This window comes from Microcaecilia unicolor, chromosome 11, assembly GCF_901765095.1.
Source record: "Microcaecilia unicolor chromosome 11, aMicUni1.1, whole genome shotgun sequence".
In the NCBI taxonomy this organism is placed as follows: domain Eukaryota; kingdom Metazoa; phylum Chordata; class Amphibia; order Gymnophiona; family Siphonopidae; genus Microcaecilia; species Microcaecilia unicolor.
Genome location: NC_044041.1, coordinates 97,894,383 through 97,912,305, shown reverse-complemented (window position 1 = coordinate 97,912,305; position 17,923 = coordinate 97,894,383). Strand labels below are relative to the sequence as shown.

The 17,923-nt window shown below is 43.3% G+C and overlaps 1 protein-coding gene across 1 annotated transcript in view; it reads right to left on the bottom strand.

Moving 5' to 3' along the window:
- The window catches only part of SF3A2 (splicing factor 3a subunit 2), a 42,491-nt gene extending 24,569 nt beyond the window's left edge, over positions 1 to 17,922 (bottom strand). The window contains exons 1-4 of the mRNA XM_030218823.1: positions 17,835 to 17,922; positions 12,195 to 12,357; positions 6,360 to 6,431; positions 5,532 to 5,578 (exon numbers count right to left, since the gene is read on the bottom strand). Of these exons, the coding sequence (XP_030074683.1) occupies positions 5,532 to 5,578; positions 6,360 to 6,431; positions 12,195 to 12,320 (245 nt within the window). The 5' untranslated portion in view covers positions 12,321 to 12,357; positions 17,835 to 17,922. The remainder of the gene's footprint in view (positions 1 to 5,531; positions 5,579 to 6,359; positions 6,432 to 12,194; positions 12,358 to 17,834) is intronic.
- Between the last annotated feature and the right edge of the window lies 1 nt (position 17,923).

The window sequence follows — 17,923 nt, the reverse complement described above, 5'->3', positions numbered from 1 at the left end:
ACGGGGCCCCGATAAAAATTTTTCAAGATTATTCGGCTGGAGTACAAGAGCAAAGACGCCGGTTCCACCCTCTTTGCACAACACTGGTAAACAGGAAAGCACGATTCATGCTGATCTACCCGGCTGTCTTGAAGATCCAACATGAAAATCGATGGCATTCTTTCCACTCTGTCCCGGAGGCCCAACAGTTTATAGACTCTGAACTGCTTGCACCAGTCGAAGCACCGCCATGATCAAATACTCTGAAGACTTTTTGCTGGCGCAGAGGACTTTGCCTCGTTTCCAGCTTCCTAAGAAAGTGGCGATGATGCAAACATGCAAGCTAGGTTGTTCTTGTTAATGCAAATGTGGATTAAGAGTTATTATGTTAAAAAAGTTACAGTTGTGTTATCGGCTGATTGGGGGGTTTCCCTGTTGGGTTGCCAGAGTAGGCCCAATCGTATCGCCGGGGGGAGGGGGAGGGGGGGAACCCCTTATCAGGTTGGGGGGGGAGAGCCACGCAGCGGTATTACATCAGCAGGAAGGAGAGAAGTTAAGGATAAAGAGGGAAGGGGTTCTCAACATGAGAAGGGCAGTGGGTGGGGGGAGGCGGGGTCCTAATGGGATTCAGCACCTAGGGAGGGGGGGTTTTAGGTATACAAGGGTCAGGTCTCACACTCAGGTCATACAAAAGAATGAAGTATGTGTAAGGTGTCTGCGTCTGATTGATGGAGCGAAAAAGAATGCGCAACATTTGCAGCTGCTGGGGAAGGGCTGGGACCCAGGGGCTGAGTTTTCCAGGTATACTATTATGGAGTTAGCATGCTCATGTGGTAACACATTGTAAATTAATCACCTGGAATGTGGGGGGCATTTCGTCTCCCATTAAAAGGAAAAAGATCCTAGCACATTTAAAACGCCTCAATGCAGATATTGCATGCCTACAGGAAACGAAATTGACGGCTGCAGAACATGAAAAACTCAAACAGGGCTGGGTAGGTCAGGTGATCCATGCGTCTTCAGATGGGCGGAAGGGAGGGGTGGCAATCTGCATTCACCGGCAGCTTGCTTGCACGGTGGAGACAGTTTTGCAAGATCCCAATGGACGATTTATTTTGATTAAAATGTGGTTGCAGGGGAGGGAACTATACCTGTTAAACGTGTACGCCCCCACCCCTCCTGATAACTCCTTCTTTCCTAGACTGTCAAGGCAGCTGCTCCCCTATGAAAGTAAACACTTGATAATTACAGGGGATATGAATGTACTAATGGACCCCAAGATCGACTATTCTGGGGAGGGATATAGGGGAATGGAGAGCAGGAAGGGGGCTCGGATGCTGAAAGAATTCAGCAATTCTCTCTCTGTGATAGATGCATGGCGGAATCTACACCCGGATTCAAGAGAGTACACACATCGGTCCAGAGCACACGGGACTTGGGGTAGAATAGATTATATGTTTATTTCACCAGCTTTGTTCCAGTGTGTCCGAGACACCAAGATCGAAGAGATATTGATATCTGATCACAGCCCTGTCTGGTTAGAGTTGGAGGCGCCAGGCAGCTTCCAACTGAACAGACGGTGGAGATTCCCCAACTATCTAGTAAAAGACAAATCTTTTCAAAAATTCCTGGTTAAAAAGTGGGAAGAATATGAATCATTTAACAGAGAACACAAGTCTAATCCTCAATTGTTTTGGTGTGCTGGTAAAGCGGTACTCCGGGGGACCTGATCGCTTATGTAGCAAATAAGCGGAAAAAGAATACAGCTAGCCTCTTGCACCTGAATAGGCAACTGCAGAAGGCTAGACGTCGTTATACGGAACGGCAAACCTCAGCTAATAGGGAGGCCTATTTGTCTGTTCAGGCAGCTGTGAACTCACTGCTACATGAAAGAGTGTTAAAAAATAGGATTTTCCTAAAATATAGGTTCCACAGATTCGGAAACAGGGTAGGGGGTATGCTAGCCCGGGTGGTTTGGAAGCGGGGAGAGGGCAGAACCATATCGGTTCTGAAAGAAAAGACGGGAGGCCTCACTAATAGCCCAGATAAGATTCTTCAAATATTTCAGGAACATTTTACACAGCTATATACCGCCGAACAGCCGGTCGGGGAGACGCACATGAGTGATTTCCTTAGAAGGGCCCAAATGCCAAAGCTCGGAGAGTCAGATATCGCATGCCTGGGGGCCCCCATTCAGCCCAAAGAGCTATCAGAGGCTATAAAGGGGTTAAAGTCATATTCGGCACCGGGGATGGATGGGTATTCTGGAGAATTTTATAAAATGCTGCAACCCCAATTGATACGGCCATTATTTGAATATCATCAGGCGGTGATTCAAGAAGGGAAATTTCCATTACACGAAAACACTGCCTGTATATCACTATTGTTGAAGCCTGGGAAAGCTGCTGAAGAGCCAGAATCTTACAGGCCTATCTCGTTAATTAATGTTGATATTAAGCTTTTAGCGAAGATTCTGGCTACAAGACTCAACAAGTGCTTACCCAGTGTGATTGAGCCTGCACAAGTGGGATTCCTCCCCAATAGACACTCTGTGTTGCATATTCGGAGAATTTTACTTGCAATGGCCCGGTGCCGATCTGAAGAGACTCCTGGGATTTTGGTAAGCCTTGATGCCACCAAGGCTTTTGACAGGGTAGGGTGGGATTTTTTGTTTTATATGTTGAATTGGATAGGGAGCCCTGCTGGAGTAAAGCAAGCAATTGAGGCTTTATATACTGGCATGGAAGCACATGTAACAGCTAATGGGGGGCTCTCGACAAGGTTTTGGATAGGTAGGGGAACGTGGCAGGGCTGCCCCTTGTCACCACTCCTGTTCGATTTAACATTGGAACCACTATTACGTCTTTTAAATTATGATCCCAGAATCAGTGGAGTACAGTTGGGAGAACAGGAGGTCCGAGCTCTGGCTTATGCTGACGACGTCCTCCTGGTGCTGACCAACCCACAAGAGTCCTTTAAGGCAGCCCTGACACTGATTGAGGAATATGGGATGTTGTCGGGGTTTAGCCTCAATCTCTCCAAGTCCTGTGCGATGCCCATGGACACGGGTACTGAATCATATTGGCAGGGGGAGGCTCCTCTTAGATGGGAGGCAACGAAAATGAAGTACCTGGGGGTGTACATTCCTTGTGATAGGTCCTCCATGTATAGAGAGAACATCGCCCCATTGATGGAGATGACTAGAAGCAAGTTGTTGATGTGGAGGGAGCTGCCACTTACTATTTGGGGTAGAATAGCATTATTCAACATGGTGGTTGCTCCTAGGTGGCTCTATGTCTTTCAACAATTACCACTCTTCTTGAAGCACAAAGATGATAAGCAGTTGCAGCGCTTAATACAAACATATTTGTGGCAGGGGAAGAAACCTAGAATACCTTATCACCAGATAGCGGCCCCAAGGGAGGGGGGTGGTATGGGACTTTTAAATATCAAATTTTTAGCAATTGCGAGTTCCATGCGACATATAAACGATTGGTATCGGGGGACATCGGATTTCTCCGTCACGTCAGTGGAGACCTCGGTGTTTTCGGGTACACATTTTAGTCATTTGCTCCACTCCGGGACTCCGCTGCCCACCGCGGCATTTCAGAGACACCCATTATTGAAATCTCTTAGGGAAACTTGGAGGTGGGTGTGTAGACGTTATCGTTTCTCCCCCCGCGTATCCCCTTGGATGTCAATATGTGATAACCCAGCATTTCCCCCAGGTCAGGGGGTCAGTACATTTAGCAGTTGGGCAAAAAAGGGGATCATATACCTGGCACATATAGTTTCAGAAGAGGGACAAATTCTCGCGTACTCGGAACTCCAGTCCCGGTACGGGATTCCTCCGACACATCGATTTGCGTATTGCCAGTTGAATCATTATGTAGCCTCCCTAGAGTGGACAGATCTTACGGAAGATGTGGTAGAGGTTCTCTCAGAAGAGTTTACTCTGGGAGCACAGCTTAAGGTACCACTGAAATTCCACCACCAACAACTTAAAGACACCACAGAAGAGATAGACTTCCAGCGGCTAGCGCAGGAATGGTCAAGGGATTTGGGCTGTACACTTACTGAGGAAGAGTATAGGTCATATCTGAAATCTATCTACAAACAGCGGCTTTCCATTCCTCAAAGGGAGCGGCTATATCGGTGGCTGCTCAGAACACATATATCTCCTCACAGAGCACAGAAGGCGGGGTTCGATACAGCAGGAACATGCCCAAAATGTAACCAGGGTGCGGCCTCTCTGGGCCACATGTTCTGGAGTTGTCTCTATGCGAAGCGGTTCTGGAAACAAGTTATAAGGGGGATAGACCAACTATGGCACTGTACCCTTGTGTGGGAGCCTTCAATTTTATTTAATATCTTTAAGTACACTGCAGACCCCCCAGAGGGCTTCAGGGCATTTGCAAAGATGGCAATATATTTTGGAATAACTACCATTTTGCAATTTTGGAGAGCGAAAGAAACACCCCCTCTGCAGGCATGGCGCTCACAGTTAGTGAGACAAATGAGAATTGATAGGTGTGGAGTGCCTGATTTGGATAGTCCCGCGGGCCTCAGGTTTAGGGCACAGTGGGAGGCACTTTGGGTCACCCTCCCGTCCAGAGCGAGAAGTTTATTGCTGAATTTCTGACCTCTCTCCAGTGCCCCCTTCTGCCCTGCCATTAAACGGGGAGCCTGTTGATATTGACACAGGTTGTGTAGTACTCATTGACAAGAGGACCCCTGGTTCAAACTATACCACACTGGCAGTCTTCTTAGGTATAAAAGACGTCATGACAGGCACCACCACATTTGATATTTGTGAGAGACCCGAACAATACATATTGTTGAACCTGTAGGGAACCTAAAGGGTAAAGGGTAGAGGGTGGGACTAGTTGGATAAGAGGGCAAGAGAAGATACACATCACACGGGCAATACTGTTTAAACAATTTACACATGTTGCTTTGATATTAAAGGAGAAATAGTGATAATGCCCAAGAAGTACTAGTAGACACTGGGAGGGAGGGAGGGAGAGAGGGGGAGAAAATATAAATGCAATATTGTAATTCGCTGTGTTGATTGTATGATATTGGATGGCATCCTTTTGTAACGCAATTTCTCTGACAAGTACTTGTTTAATTGTCCATATCAACTAATAATAAACAAGATTTAAACATACATTAAATTACTTCAGATTTTACAGTCTTCATGCGCTCTGTCCCTCAAGTTTTTTTTTTTTCTTCTCTCCCCCCCCCCCCCCCCACCTGTGAATGGTGGATATTAGTTCTTATTGCAGCACGAAACCCACAATTCCTGCAATCCAGCAAGAAAGCCACAATTCAGTGAGCAGTGGGCTGACAACCAAGGAAGACAAAGTTCAAATTCTTCTGCTGCTCCTTGTGACCTTGGGCATGTACTTAAAAAGAAAATCCCGCTGGTCCAACTGCAGAATAGGAAGGAGTTAGTTCCTTCACGATTCTGACAATGCTTGCTTTCTGTGCCCTCCATGCTATGAAATTACTGAAATATTGTGCCAAAAACTGCTGGTTATTCAACTTACAAGTTTGTCTGATGCTTTTTTCCTTGCGTATGTGCTAAATAGCTTCCCTGAAACAGAATGAAGAGTTCAATGTTATACCAAAGAACCTACAAAAACAAACTGAAAAGAAGGATGGGTAGTAGCGAGCAGATTACTGAAAGGTAGCTAGTGCAGCTGGGTTTAAAAAAGAAATGTTTATAAGCCATTATTAGCCATGCAGACTTGGGAAAGCCACCACTTATTGTTGGGAGTAAGTAAAAAGGAATGGATCTATTCTTTGAGATCTTGCCAGGTACTTTGGAACTGGACTGGCCACAAGACTTCATGGTCCTTCAGTCTGAACTACTAAGCCAGTTATTATATTTTTATCCCCATCCCTACCTAGATTTAAAACATCAGCACCCATAATGTACTCAACAAGCAGCTTTTCCATTGTTCCATTAACAAAAGGAGGCTTGTTTCTTCTGCTTTGGCTGTAATGTAATTTTTATCTGGTGGGGTTGGCTGGTGGTGCATTGGTCACTGCCCCTCACATCTCTCCACCCCATATTGTAAATCAGGAGGCCAAAAAAGAACCAGCTTCAGCTCAACTCCCTGTCTTACATTTGATCTTATCATCATGTTATTTCAGACACCAAGATAGGCGCCTTCAATAGGAGGACAAGGAAGGGTGTTATTTTATTCTATTTTCTCTCTTGAAGAGAAGATGATATGAAATTATCTTATTCTATTAATTTGCACCAAGAAATCAGTCTCACAGCACTAACCCTGTCATGCTAACCAACCTTTCACATTTCAGTCTAAACATCAGCACACAGGGCCTCAGAACACTTTCCTAACCAGACTCACCTCATTGTTGTGTAGGGTTAAACAGAGTTTGCATTCATAAGAACCCAGGTGATTTTTCATAAAATATGGATCCTGAAAGGCAAAGAGATTAATAAAAAAAAGAGAAAGGAACAAAACTGCATGTATTACTGTATCAAACTGTTTTAAAATAAATAAATATGAAGGCAGAGCAGGAATGCAGACACTATCTTTAGTGCTTCCTGAAGAAACCCTGGCAAGGAGGAGATTATTCCTGGACTGGCCTGGTTGCTCACAAACTGCACAAAACTATGGAAACCATGCAAGACCCAATCACTAGTCAGACAAGACATCAGTCAAATCAGATTCACCCTTCTCCCACACAAAAGGTCAAAATCAGTTTTAAAGTATTAGAATGAAATGAGAGGAGACCAATATCAACAGAGTCCGACACTTGGGTTCACTCACAGATCATCCCTAATGCCTTAATGGCCTACTCATGATAACACTCCTTGGTATAGACATATCAGGTTTTCCTCATCACCAAAGTTGGCAATCCCTAAAAAACTTTGACATAATTTTTTAACCATTTTTTTTTCTTTTTACACTGTTGATGAAACCATTGGAAATACTTCTTGGGCATGATCTGATGTCTCTAGGAATGGAGTTGCTACCTAATGGCTAGTGAAGTGGCCTGAGAATTAGAGGAACTGGGTTTGATTCCTACTACAGCTCCTTGTGTCTTTGGGCAAGCCACTTAACCCTCCATCGCCCCAAGTATGAAATAAGTATCTGTACACAATCCAGCTTATTTTCGAAAGAGAAAAACGCCTATATTTTGACCCAAATCGAGAGATGGGCGTTTTTCTCGCAAAGGCGCCCAAATCGGTATAATGGAAAGCCGATTTTTGGGCATTTCCAACTGCACTCCGTCGCGGAAACGAATAAAGTTGACGGGGGCATGTCGGAGTCGTGGTGGAGGCGGAACTGGGGCGTGGTTATCAGCCGAGGCGAGATGGGCGTCTTTAGCTGATAATCGTAAAAAAAAAGAAGGCATTTTTACCGCGATTTTGGGTCACTTGTTTTGGACCCTTTTTTTTCACGAACAAGTCCCAAAAAAGTGCCCCAACTGCCCAGATGACCACTGGAGGGAATCGAGGATGACCTCCCCAGACTTCCCCAGTGGTCACTAACCCCCTCCCACCAAAAAAAACCCCACTTTAAAAACTTTTTTTCCAGCCTCTATGCCAGCCTCAAATGCCGTACCCACCTCCATGACAGCAGAATATGTTCGATCCTGTCACAGCCTTTCCCTGGGTCAGATGTGGCTCTCGGGTGCACAATAGGGTCACATCAGCATTGCATTGTGGTGGGTGTAGGGTATTGGGCTCCGTGATTTCATTAGCTTCTGGTACAGTCTCATGATATTGGTAGTTGGTAGGCTCTTCTCCCATGGTGCTTTTCCCCCTGCCTACTGGGTCAGAGTGTGTCCTGTTGTGTTTCCGGTAGTCCATGAGGTAGTGGCCATTTTTGTAAGCCAGTTTTAGATCCCTTCCATGTGTTAGCCACGTTAGAGAACTTAGTTCTTCCCTTGAATGTGGCTGAAAGAAGGCATTGTACAGCATTCTGCCAGCTCTGACCTGCTAATCTCACTACCAGGGAGACTCGTTGCCAGTGGTGGGGCACAACCTCTGATCTGCAGTTAACTGTGAGTAAACGCGGTTATTCCAATAAAGGACGTTTTCGGAGAGATTAGTCTTCAGGTGTCAACTGGTGTGCCAATGTTATACAGCAGTAACAAGTCCTAGAGGCCTGCGTGTATGCAGGTCCCTGGAGCACTTTTAGTGGGTACCGCAGTGCACTTCAGCTAGGTGGACCCAGGCCCATCCCCCCCTCACCTGTAACACTTGTGCTGGTAAATGGGAGGCCTCCAAAACCCACTGTACCCACATGTAGGTGCCCCCTTCACCCCTAAGAGCTATGGTAGTGTTGTACATTTGTGGGTAGTGGGTTTTGGGGGAGGGGGGTTGGGAGCTCAGCACCCGTGGTAAGGGAGCTATGCATGTGGGAGCTTTTTCTGAAGTCCACCGCACTGACCTGGGGTGCCCAGTTGGTGTCCTGGCATATCAGGGGGGCGAGTGTACTACGAATCGTGGCCCCTCCCACGACCAAATGGCTCAGATTAGGACGTTTTTGAGCTGGGTGTTTTTAGTTTCCATTATCGCTAAAAAAAGAAACGCCCAGCTCAAAAACGTCCATTTTTTCGAAAATACGGTTCGGCCCGCCCCTTCACGGACCCGTTCTCGGAGATAAACGCCCATGGAGATAGGCGTTTCCGTTCGATTATGCCCTTCAATATGTAATCCACTTTGACTATTGTATCCACAGAAAGGCAGTATACCAAATCCAACCCCCTTTCCCTTTGGGGAAAAGTTGGTGTCTCCCTCAGATATGGGATCCCAAGAGGGAAAGGAGAGTCCCACGTGGATGTCACTGGAACCTGAGAACCAGCTACTTCTACCCAAAACATAGTAATTCTGCCTTCCGCCTCATGTTAGAGGGATCTGAAATTACAGATGGCATGAAGATTTGTCAGCAGAATTTACAGGTAGGCTGGAGAGCAGACATATCCATTTACCGCAACATAATTCAATCAAATTTTACTAATGTAGACGTAATCCACAAACAAAAACAATTTTTGCTTAGTTAACCACTCAGGAAAGTAATGTGCCACAACTAAAGCATATGCTCAAAATTTATAATTAAAAAGTGAAACCTCAACAGCACAGGGAGATTAACAAATCCTCAAATGGGCTCTCCTTGGTTTCTTATATAAACCAGAAAAATCATCAGTAGGGAAACAGCTCCCAACAAAGGAGAAAAAAAACCACTGCTCCAAAAAACTGGTCTGTTAACCCAACCACACTATGTTAGCATGACTTATCCTCAAACTGGTAACTCTAAGGGTCCTGTTTATTAAGGTGCACTAATGTTTTTAGTGCATGCTAACCGTGTAGACGTCCATAGAAATATTATGGGCATCTACATCGTTAGCATGCGCTAAAAACGCTAACGCTCCTCTAGCGCGGCTTAGTAAACAGGGCTCTTAGTATAGCAAATTTTTATTTACAAAAAAGTTCCATAGTACTGTGCATAAAACAGCAAAAAAAATGCTCCCCTACTTATCTGAACAGATAGACAAAATTATTCACATCATATGAATAACGCTAGAATTTCTAAATATGCTTCATCATTTTGTGATATCATTTTGGCTTGGAAGAATATTCAGAAATTCCAGCATTATTGAATATTTCAGTGCAACTCGCTGTACTGTTTCAGTTAAATTGCAGAAACGGTTGCAGTTATTGCAAAATACAGCTATTAGATTGATTTTTAATAGCAGACGATTTGATCCAATAACTTCATTTATGAAAGATCATCATTGGTTGCCGATTCATCAGCGCATTACATTCAAAACTAGCCTGTTTGGTCTTTAAATCGCTTTATGGCTTGAACTCAGAAGATGTGGTGGAATTGCTTGTAATCCTATCTTCTGGACGCAGCACCTCTTTCCTTTGCATGCTGTAAACAGGTTATCCCACTTTTAAAGATATACTTTTAAAGTCTAGCTGTGAGAATTCTTTTTCATATCAAGGGGAAAAAATTTGGAATGTACTCCCTTGGGAAATTAGATGCTTGACATCTTATTTTATTGTTCGGTGTTATATTATGTTATATTTTGTAACAAACACTGAACAATGTAACACAACAACTAAAGTAATGGACTATACTCAATCGCTTGCCGAACGATCCCACCCTTGCAACCCGGACAGGTCGAGCCGCACCAAATCTATAAATTGTACTATCCACTTTGTATTTGTTCACACCGGAGTCTGTAACCACCTCTTCGGAACTATGTAAGCCACACTGAGCCTACAAATAAGTGGGAAAATGTAACCAATAAATAAAATAAATTATTTTACTTTTAGAAAAGCTTTGAAAATGTTTTTAGTCAAACAATAATTTATTGTTGTTTGCTGCTGTTTTATTTGCAATGCATATTTTTTTTCCAAATGTATATATCCCTCTATTTGAGTATGTTTATCTTACTTTTTAACCACTATGAATCGTGTAGAAAAGCTGGCGGTATAGAAAATACTAATAGAATAGATACCAGTTTGAGAATATATCATGCTAACATACGGCCCCTTTTACAAAGCTGTGCAAAAGGGGCCCTGCGGTTGCATCAGCACATGGATTAGCTGCGAACTGAGGTCTCTTTTACTGCAGAGAGATTTTTCTTTTTTAAAAAAAGGAAATGGCTGTGCGGTAAGTACAAACTTGCCGTGCAACCATTTCCTGGGGGAGCCCTTACCGCCTCCTATTTAGGAGGCGGTAAGGGCTCCCACGCTAACCCGGTGGTAAAGAAAGAAAAATTTTCCAGTCGCACGGGAAATGGTGCACACTGCAGGCTTGTGCGATGGGCCAGCGGTAGTGCTGGATTGGCGCACAATGCCATGGTACTTCTACAGTGGCATTGTAAAAGGGAATCACAGTTTGGTCTGGTTAACAAAACCGGTTTTCTGTAGCAGTGTTTTTTTTTTCCTGTGCAGGGAGTTGTTGCCCATTGCTGTTTTTTTCCGGTTTATATTAGAAACCAATGACAGTACAGCCCATTTGAGGGTTTGTTAAAAAGTTTACGACTTCTCCTTGGGCTGTTGAGGTTTAATTTTTTAATTATAAATTTTGAGTATATGCTTTAGTCGTGGCATATTTCTCCAAGTGGTTAACTAAGCAAAAAATTTTATTGTTTGTGGATTATTTGATTTTTTTTGGCTTTCCAGTTTATAGTATTCTGGACAAGAAATTACTGAAGACATAAGATCCTATTCCTAATGCACTTACATACATAGTAACACAGTAACATAGTAGATGACGGCAGAAAAAGACCTGTACGGTCCATCCAGTCTGCCCAACAAGATAACTCACATGTGCCACATTTTGTGTATACCTTACCTTCTGAATGCAAAAAGAGCAGATTTTACAAGTATTCTTCATTACTGTTCATTTTTGGTTTTGGCTCAGTAATGTTGTCTCTTCCATCTCAACAGAACTAGCAGAGGGATCAGGTGCCTTAGCCTTTATTCATAATTACCCAGGAATTTTCCCTCCCCCACCTCCTATTTTAACAGACCTTCTTTCCTCACTGCACCAAGTCTGGTCATTATTATTATTGCATTTGTATCCCACATTATCCCACCTTTTTGCAGGCTCAATGTGGCTTACAATTCATCGTGGATACTGGAAATAGAAAAGAATGTGCTTTTGGTTTTACAGCAAGTTTTGGGTACATGATGGTGAAATACATAATATTGGAAATAGAAAAGAGTATACATTTGTTTTAGCAGACGTTTTGGTTACATGATGGTAAAATACATGATAGTGTTATAACAGTGGTTCTGAGGCTAGAACACTGAAAAAGCTAGCCACCATATATTACCCCTGACAATGACCATGGCTTCCTTCCCCCAGGGACTTAATGCTACCTATGCTGCATCCCTAGCCCACCCGGGGGCACAGGACAAGGGAGAAATCCAATCTTGGAATCACACTAAGGACCTTCGGGCCAGCCCTTTTCTAACTCTTTCATATCCTACTGATTTTAAATTCAGACTTTCAGATCACCAGCACCAGGATCAAGAGAACTTTTTACATACTTTCAGATCACCAGGTATTCACAACACTGATGCATGCTTTTAGAACCAGTCAGCAATTCTTTTCAATAAATGGGCCAAAAAAATATCTACTTTATAAAACTAAAAGAAAAAGCATGGAGTCCCTGGTGAGCAACCTTTAGAAGAAACAATCACAACTTACTTTGTTAATATCTATAGTTTCTAAGGCTAGTTGTCGTAGTCTCTCCCTACGGTCTCGATTACTTTCTGAAGACGAAGCAACACCCCCACTTCCAGTTTTACCGCCAGGGCGATGCTGGAAATCCATGATGAGAACCTTTGCTCTTCAGTAGATGAAATAAAATCTGGTGGAAAAAAAGAGCAAACTGTAAAAATATTATATATAAAAATAGACCTAAGGGAGGAAATACCATTGCTTTCAACAGGAAAAAAATAAGTATGGTAAATGATGGCAGATAAAGACTAAAATAGCCCAGCCAGTTTGCTTTGGGAAATGGGTATGCATATTTCCATATGAAAACCAACAATCCGCTCTCCTTCCCGTATCCCTCACTACAGGGAGGAGTAGCCTAGTGGTTAGTACAGTGGACTTTGATCCTGGGGAACTGAGTTCGATTCTCACTGCAGCCCCTCGTGACTCTGGGCAAGTCACTTAACCCTCCATTGCCCCTGGTACAAAATAAGTACCTGTATATATGTAAACTGCTTTGAATGTAATTGCAAAATACCACAGAAAGGCAGTATATCAAGTCCCATTTCCCTATTTGAGATTCTACATGGAATATTGCTATTCCACTAGCAACATTCCATGTAGAAGCCTGCCCTTGCAGATCAGCAACACGGCTGCGCAGGCTTCTGTTTCTGTGAGTCTGACGAGGACGTCAGACTCACAGAAACAGAAGCCTGCACGGCCACATTGCTGATCTGCAAGGGCAGACTTCTACATGGAATATTGCTAGTGGAGGAGTAGCCTAGTGGTTAGTGCAGTGGACTTTGATCCTGGGGGATTGGGTTTGATTCCCACTGCAGCTCCTTGTGACTCTGGGCAAGTTACTTAACCCTCCATTGCCCCTGGTACAAAATAAGTACCTGTATATATGTAAACAGCTTTGAATGTAGTTGCAAAATACCACAGAAAGGCAGTATATCAAGTCCCATTTCCCTATTTGAGATTCTAGATGGAATGTTGCTACTATTGGAGATTCTGTTGCTATTATTTGAGATTCTACATGGAATATTGCTATTCCACTAGCAACATTCCATGTAGAAGCCTGCCCTTGCAGATCAGCAACACGGCTGCGCAGGCTTCTGTTTCTGTGAGTCTGACGAGGACGTCAGACTCACAGAAACAGAAGCCTGCGCGGCCCTTCTACATGGAATATTGCTAGTGGAGGAGTAGCCTAGTGGTTAGTGCAGTGGACTTTGATCCTGGGGGACTGGGTTTGATTCCCACTGCAGCTCCTTGTGACTCTGGGCAAGTCACTTAACTCTCCATTGCCCCTGGTACAAAATAAGTACCTGAATATATGTAAACCGCTTTGAATGTAGGTGCAAAAACCTCAGAAAGGCGGTATATCAAGTCCCATTTCCCCCTTCCCTATTGAAAAAGTGCCAGTTGCACCCCAAAGACAATGTCACTGTTTTGTATTGTAACTGGGTTCTAACTGCTGCTCTATGTAGACTTCCCCAGTGCTTCATTTTCATGCCTCTAAGGATCCTCTGAGTTTATCCCATACTTTTTTTGAACTCTACTACTTTTTGTCTCTACCACCAACTCCAAGGAGGCATTGCAGGCCGCCACTACCCTTTCTATGAGAAAATAAACTAGCAGAGAGGCAATCTGATCTTAGTATAGCTGTGAGCATTTACCTTGTAGCCTAATCCCACTGTACAAGGTATCACTATATTCTTTACAGTGAACGTAAGTATGAAAGCTTTTAAGCAGCGGAACCGACATATCTATATAAATAACTCTCACCTCCAACGTTCTGAACCTCACTGTGTGGCAGGCAAACACTGAAGCCCTGTAGTCTTCTAGGCTGTCAGCACCACTCACTCTCACTCATAGACCCGCCCTCAGCCACGCCCCATCCACACATAATTCACAACCCCAACATTCTAAATGTAAATTTGTAGTTGCAAGATCCCATGAGTGTCTGCCCCGCCCTCGCGTCACAACGTGATGACGTGGAGGGCGGGGCTATGACACTTAGCCAATCGCCAGTTCCACCGCCCTCCGACGCTACCCCCCCCCCCGACGCACTGAGAGAAACAGCTGCCTATGCAGGGCCTCCACCCCCCCCCCCGACGCACAACGACAAACACCGAGCTACTCAGGGGGAGGAGTGCCGTCTGCCCCCTCCCAAAAAAAAAACATACCCACCTGCACCCTCCCGACGCTGCCGCAGGTAAACCTTGCTAGCGCCCGTTTCATTGCTCAGAGAAACGGGCCTTTTTTACTAGCATTAAATGAATCCCACTGGAGCCTTAAGAATAAAATTAATTTCTGTCATGGCATCACAAAACTAACCAATTTGGAAATATTGTAATATGTAAGACACCAACACATACGGCTCCAGATAACACATTCTCTCACCATCTGCAGTAAACAAATGGGCCAAATATATAAATAAAATCCACTCAGAAATGTTTATTATTATTAAATGTTTTCATCATTTCAAAAGTACTTAATCTGTGGTTTTCTCAAATGTTGTAGAAGACTGGGAAGAAGCATTACAGAAAAGTAGACCCAGAAGAGATTTTGCAAAAATACCTAGTTCTGTTAAGCCACACCCCACACCGACAAACGCTAAAAAGCTACCAGTGATGCCCTCTCCTGTCCATAGCAAAAGATGCTTAGGTACAATACAGAAAATGATATGTTTTCCAGGGCCTAACCTCGCTTTCCCCTACTGCATTTTACTGTTCTTCAGCAAACAAGAACTGCCACTGTGACCCATTCAGCAGGTTAGAAATCCAGCTGCCAAACTACCCAGTTCCAAGAGGGAAATTTTAATCCAGTCCTGGATTTCTATCAGCTCCATTCTGTTACATTAAGGGACTGATTTCAAAGTGTAAAATCAGGGACTACAAATACCACATTGCTATGGGATGCAAGTTCAAAACCAGCACTAGCCAAAAAATCTCCCTTCTAGGTGGGGGTGGCTCTTGCACATGATTCAAAATGGCAGCATAGAGCTAACGCTCTGTTTGCCTCACTTTTTATTTCACCTTATCATAAGACAGAACTACATATTTCATTCTCCCTTTGACTGAAATGGCTTCTAAGCATACAATACAAGATTGATTATACCTCTCATAACCAAGGAACTGAAAGACTGATGCTAGACTCTCCTTCTCCTTGCAAATCCTCATCAGAGATGAAAGAAGACATCTCCCTTCACACTCCTTTTCAAGAACTTTTACAACTTAAAAGTATGATTTAAAAATGGGAATTCTTTAAACAAATTAAAAAAATGAAATTACCTTCATTAAACAACAGACATCTACATAAGAATCTCAAATTGTTCAGTGTGACAACCGTCTTGCTCTCTGGATGCAGAGAAAGCATTTGATAGGGTAGAGTGGTTATATTTATTTAGACTTCTTCATAGATTTGGTTTTGGGCCCAACTTTATACAAATGATGAAAATGCTATACTATGTCTTTATACTTCACCGTGGTTTAAACTGGAATGTTATAAACAAGAATATCCCTTTATCTGTTCTTGCTAATTACTCATCCTCTCCTCCCTTTAAGGTTAAGCAGGTTACTGCGGCTACTATTTCTTCAACTTATCAAATATTTGTTATATTATTTGGAATAATAAGGATGTTCTAACTGATGCAAAACCAGTTAATTGGCAGATTTGGAGGGAGTGTAAAATTTGTTTTTTAAGTTAACTGATCACAAATAATGACCTCAAATCTTTTGCACAGCTTCAATAGGACTATAATCTTTCAAGTACCTAATTCTTTTGTTGGTTACACCTTAGCCATTCTTTAAGAAGTCGTAACGGGGACATTTATAAGACAAGAACAAGAGCTGAATAAATACATTACTTGAAAATTTTAAGTCTATTTGACTTAAAGCCTCTGTTATTTAATAAAATATTTCAACTAAACAAGAAGAACTTTTGTTTAGGCACCCAAAAAGTGTGGGGAAAAAGATATCAATGATCAACTTTCTCAAGATAAACGGAGTCTGTTTTGGTCACTAGGTCCTAGAGCTTCTGTATGCTCTTCTGTCACACAATCCATGTACTTTCTTCAACACCAATCTTTATGGACTCCAAGGAAATCTAAATCATCTGGCTTGTCATGGTACTGTCGTAAAAAAAACCAAAACTGGCACACTCAGTCACATGATTTTTGAATGTGACAACCTCCAAGTTTTTTGGTTGGATATATGGGATAAATTACAGAGTATCTTAAATTTTACTGAAAATTTATCCTTTCATCACATTGGGCCCTGTTTACTAGTGTTTTTAGCGTGTGCACAAAATTAGCACAAGTTGTGCAGGCACCCATAATATTAGCATACAAAATCTTCTTGCCATGTCCCCCCTCCCCACAATATCTAGAAAATTACACACTGGAGTCATAAAAGAAATAACAGAACCTTAACACGAGTCCAAGTATTGTTACAGGAGTGATTAAAGAGTGATTAAAGAGCTGCTCCTTGTCATGTTTAATGGCTGTCAATTTTTCCATCAATAATAGATAATGTAGCCGATTTCTTCAGTCCAATAAAACAGGGTGTTGTGCGGATTTCCACACAAGTGCAATCTCACAGTGGGCAGCGGTAAGGCAATAACTAAGTATCCTTTGTGAAGTAGTATCCAGACAAGGCACTGAAGCATTTAGAAATGTAAGCCACAAATGCCATAAAATAAATAAATAAATAAATAAATAAATAAGATGGCTGATGAGACTTCTGCAGAAGTCTTGTGAGGCCACCGCTTGATGTCTTGGCAGCAGGCAGGAAAGAGTAGGGTTCTTTCCTGCCCCAAAGAGGACCCTAGATCACCAGGGCTGTAGGTTAGGCCCAGGGAGGGGGGGCTGATATGCTGTACATTGATGGGAAAGGAAGACATACTGCTCATGGAAGGAGGGAGATATGGGAACAAGCTACACATGGATGCGAGGGAGAGGAGCGTGGAACATGCTGTACATGGAGGAGAGGGCGGGAAGGGAGAGGGCAAAGGGGGGGGGGTATGAAGCACATGGTGATGGAGGGAAGAGGGGGACTACTACTACTCATGGATGTTTGTTTTAGGAAACGTACATACTTTCTAATTTTGTATTTAGCAAGTACAGAAGGAAAAGTATTTGTCACTTTTACGGTACCAATATTTTCACTGCTGGGTTACCGTGCAGCAGAGTAACCCGGCTGGCTCAATCCGTCCTCCTTTTTCTGGAGCCATATGGTAACCCTAGGTGCAGTGCAATACGGTTACGTGAGGTGGGGCAGGACGGCATTTTATTTTTTCTGGGTTTTTTTTGTCTCCACATATGGTAACCCTACCCATAGGAGCCAACTTTTCAAATTTATTGGGGGTGCTAAAGCCTATGGAAATAACCCTTCCTTGGACACATACAAGAAATTTCCTCAACATTGAGGGTCCTCAAGCAACCACAGAGTTGGCTCCTATGACCCTACCCACCCCCATTCTTAATTCTAAATGCAATAAATGATCGGATTAATAACATCATCATCATTCCACATAAAACCCGCAGACCAACTGCTTCTAGCGCTTTGTTTGCTGGGGGTAAGGCACGCAATTTATGGGGAAGCGGCACAACCTATGAACGGCAATTACCTGTCGGTGGTGGCTCTTCTTCCGCTCACTCCTACTTCGTCACACGTTTCAGGCTCAAATCTAGGCGTAGCGCGCATGCGCCTCAACTC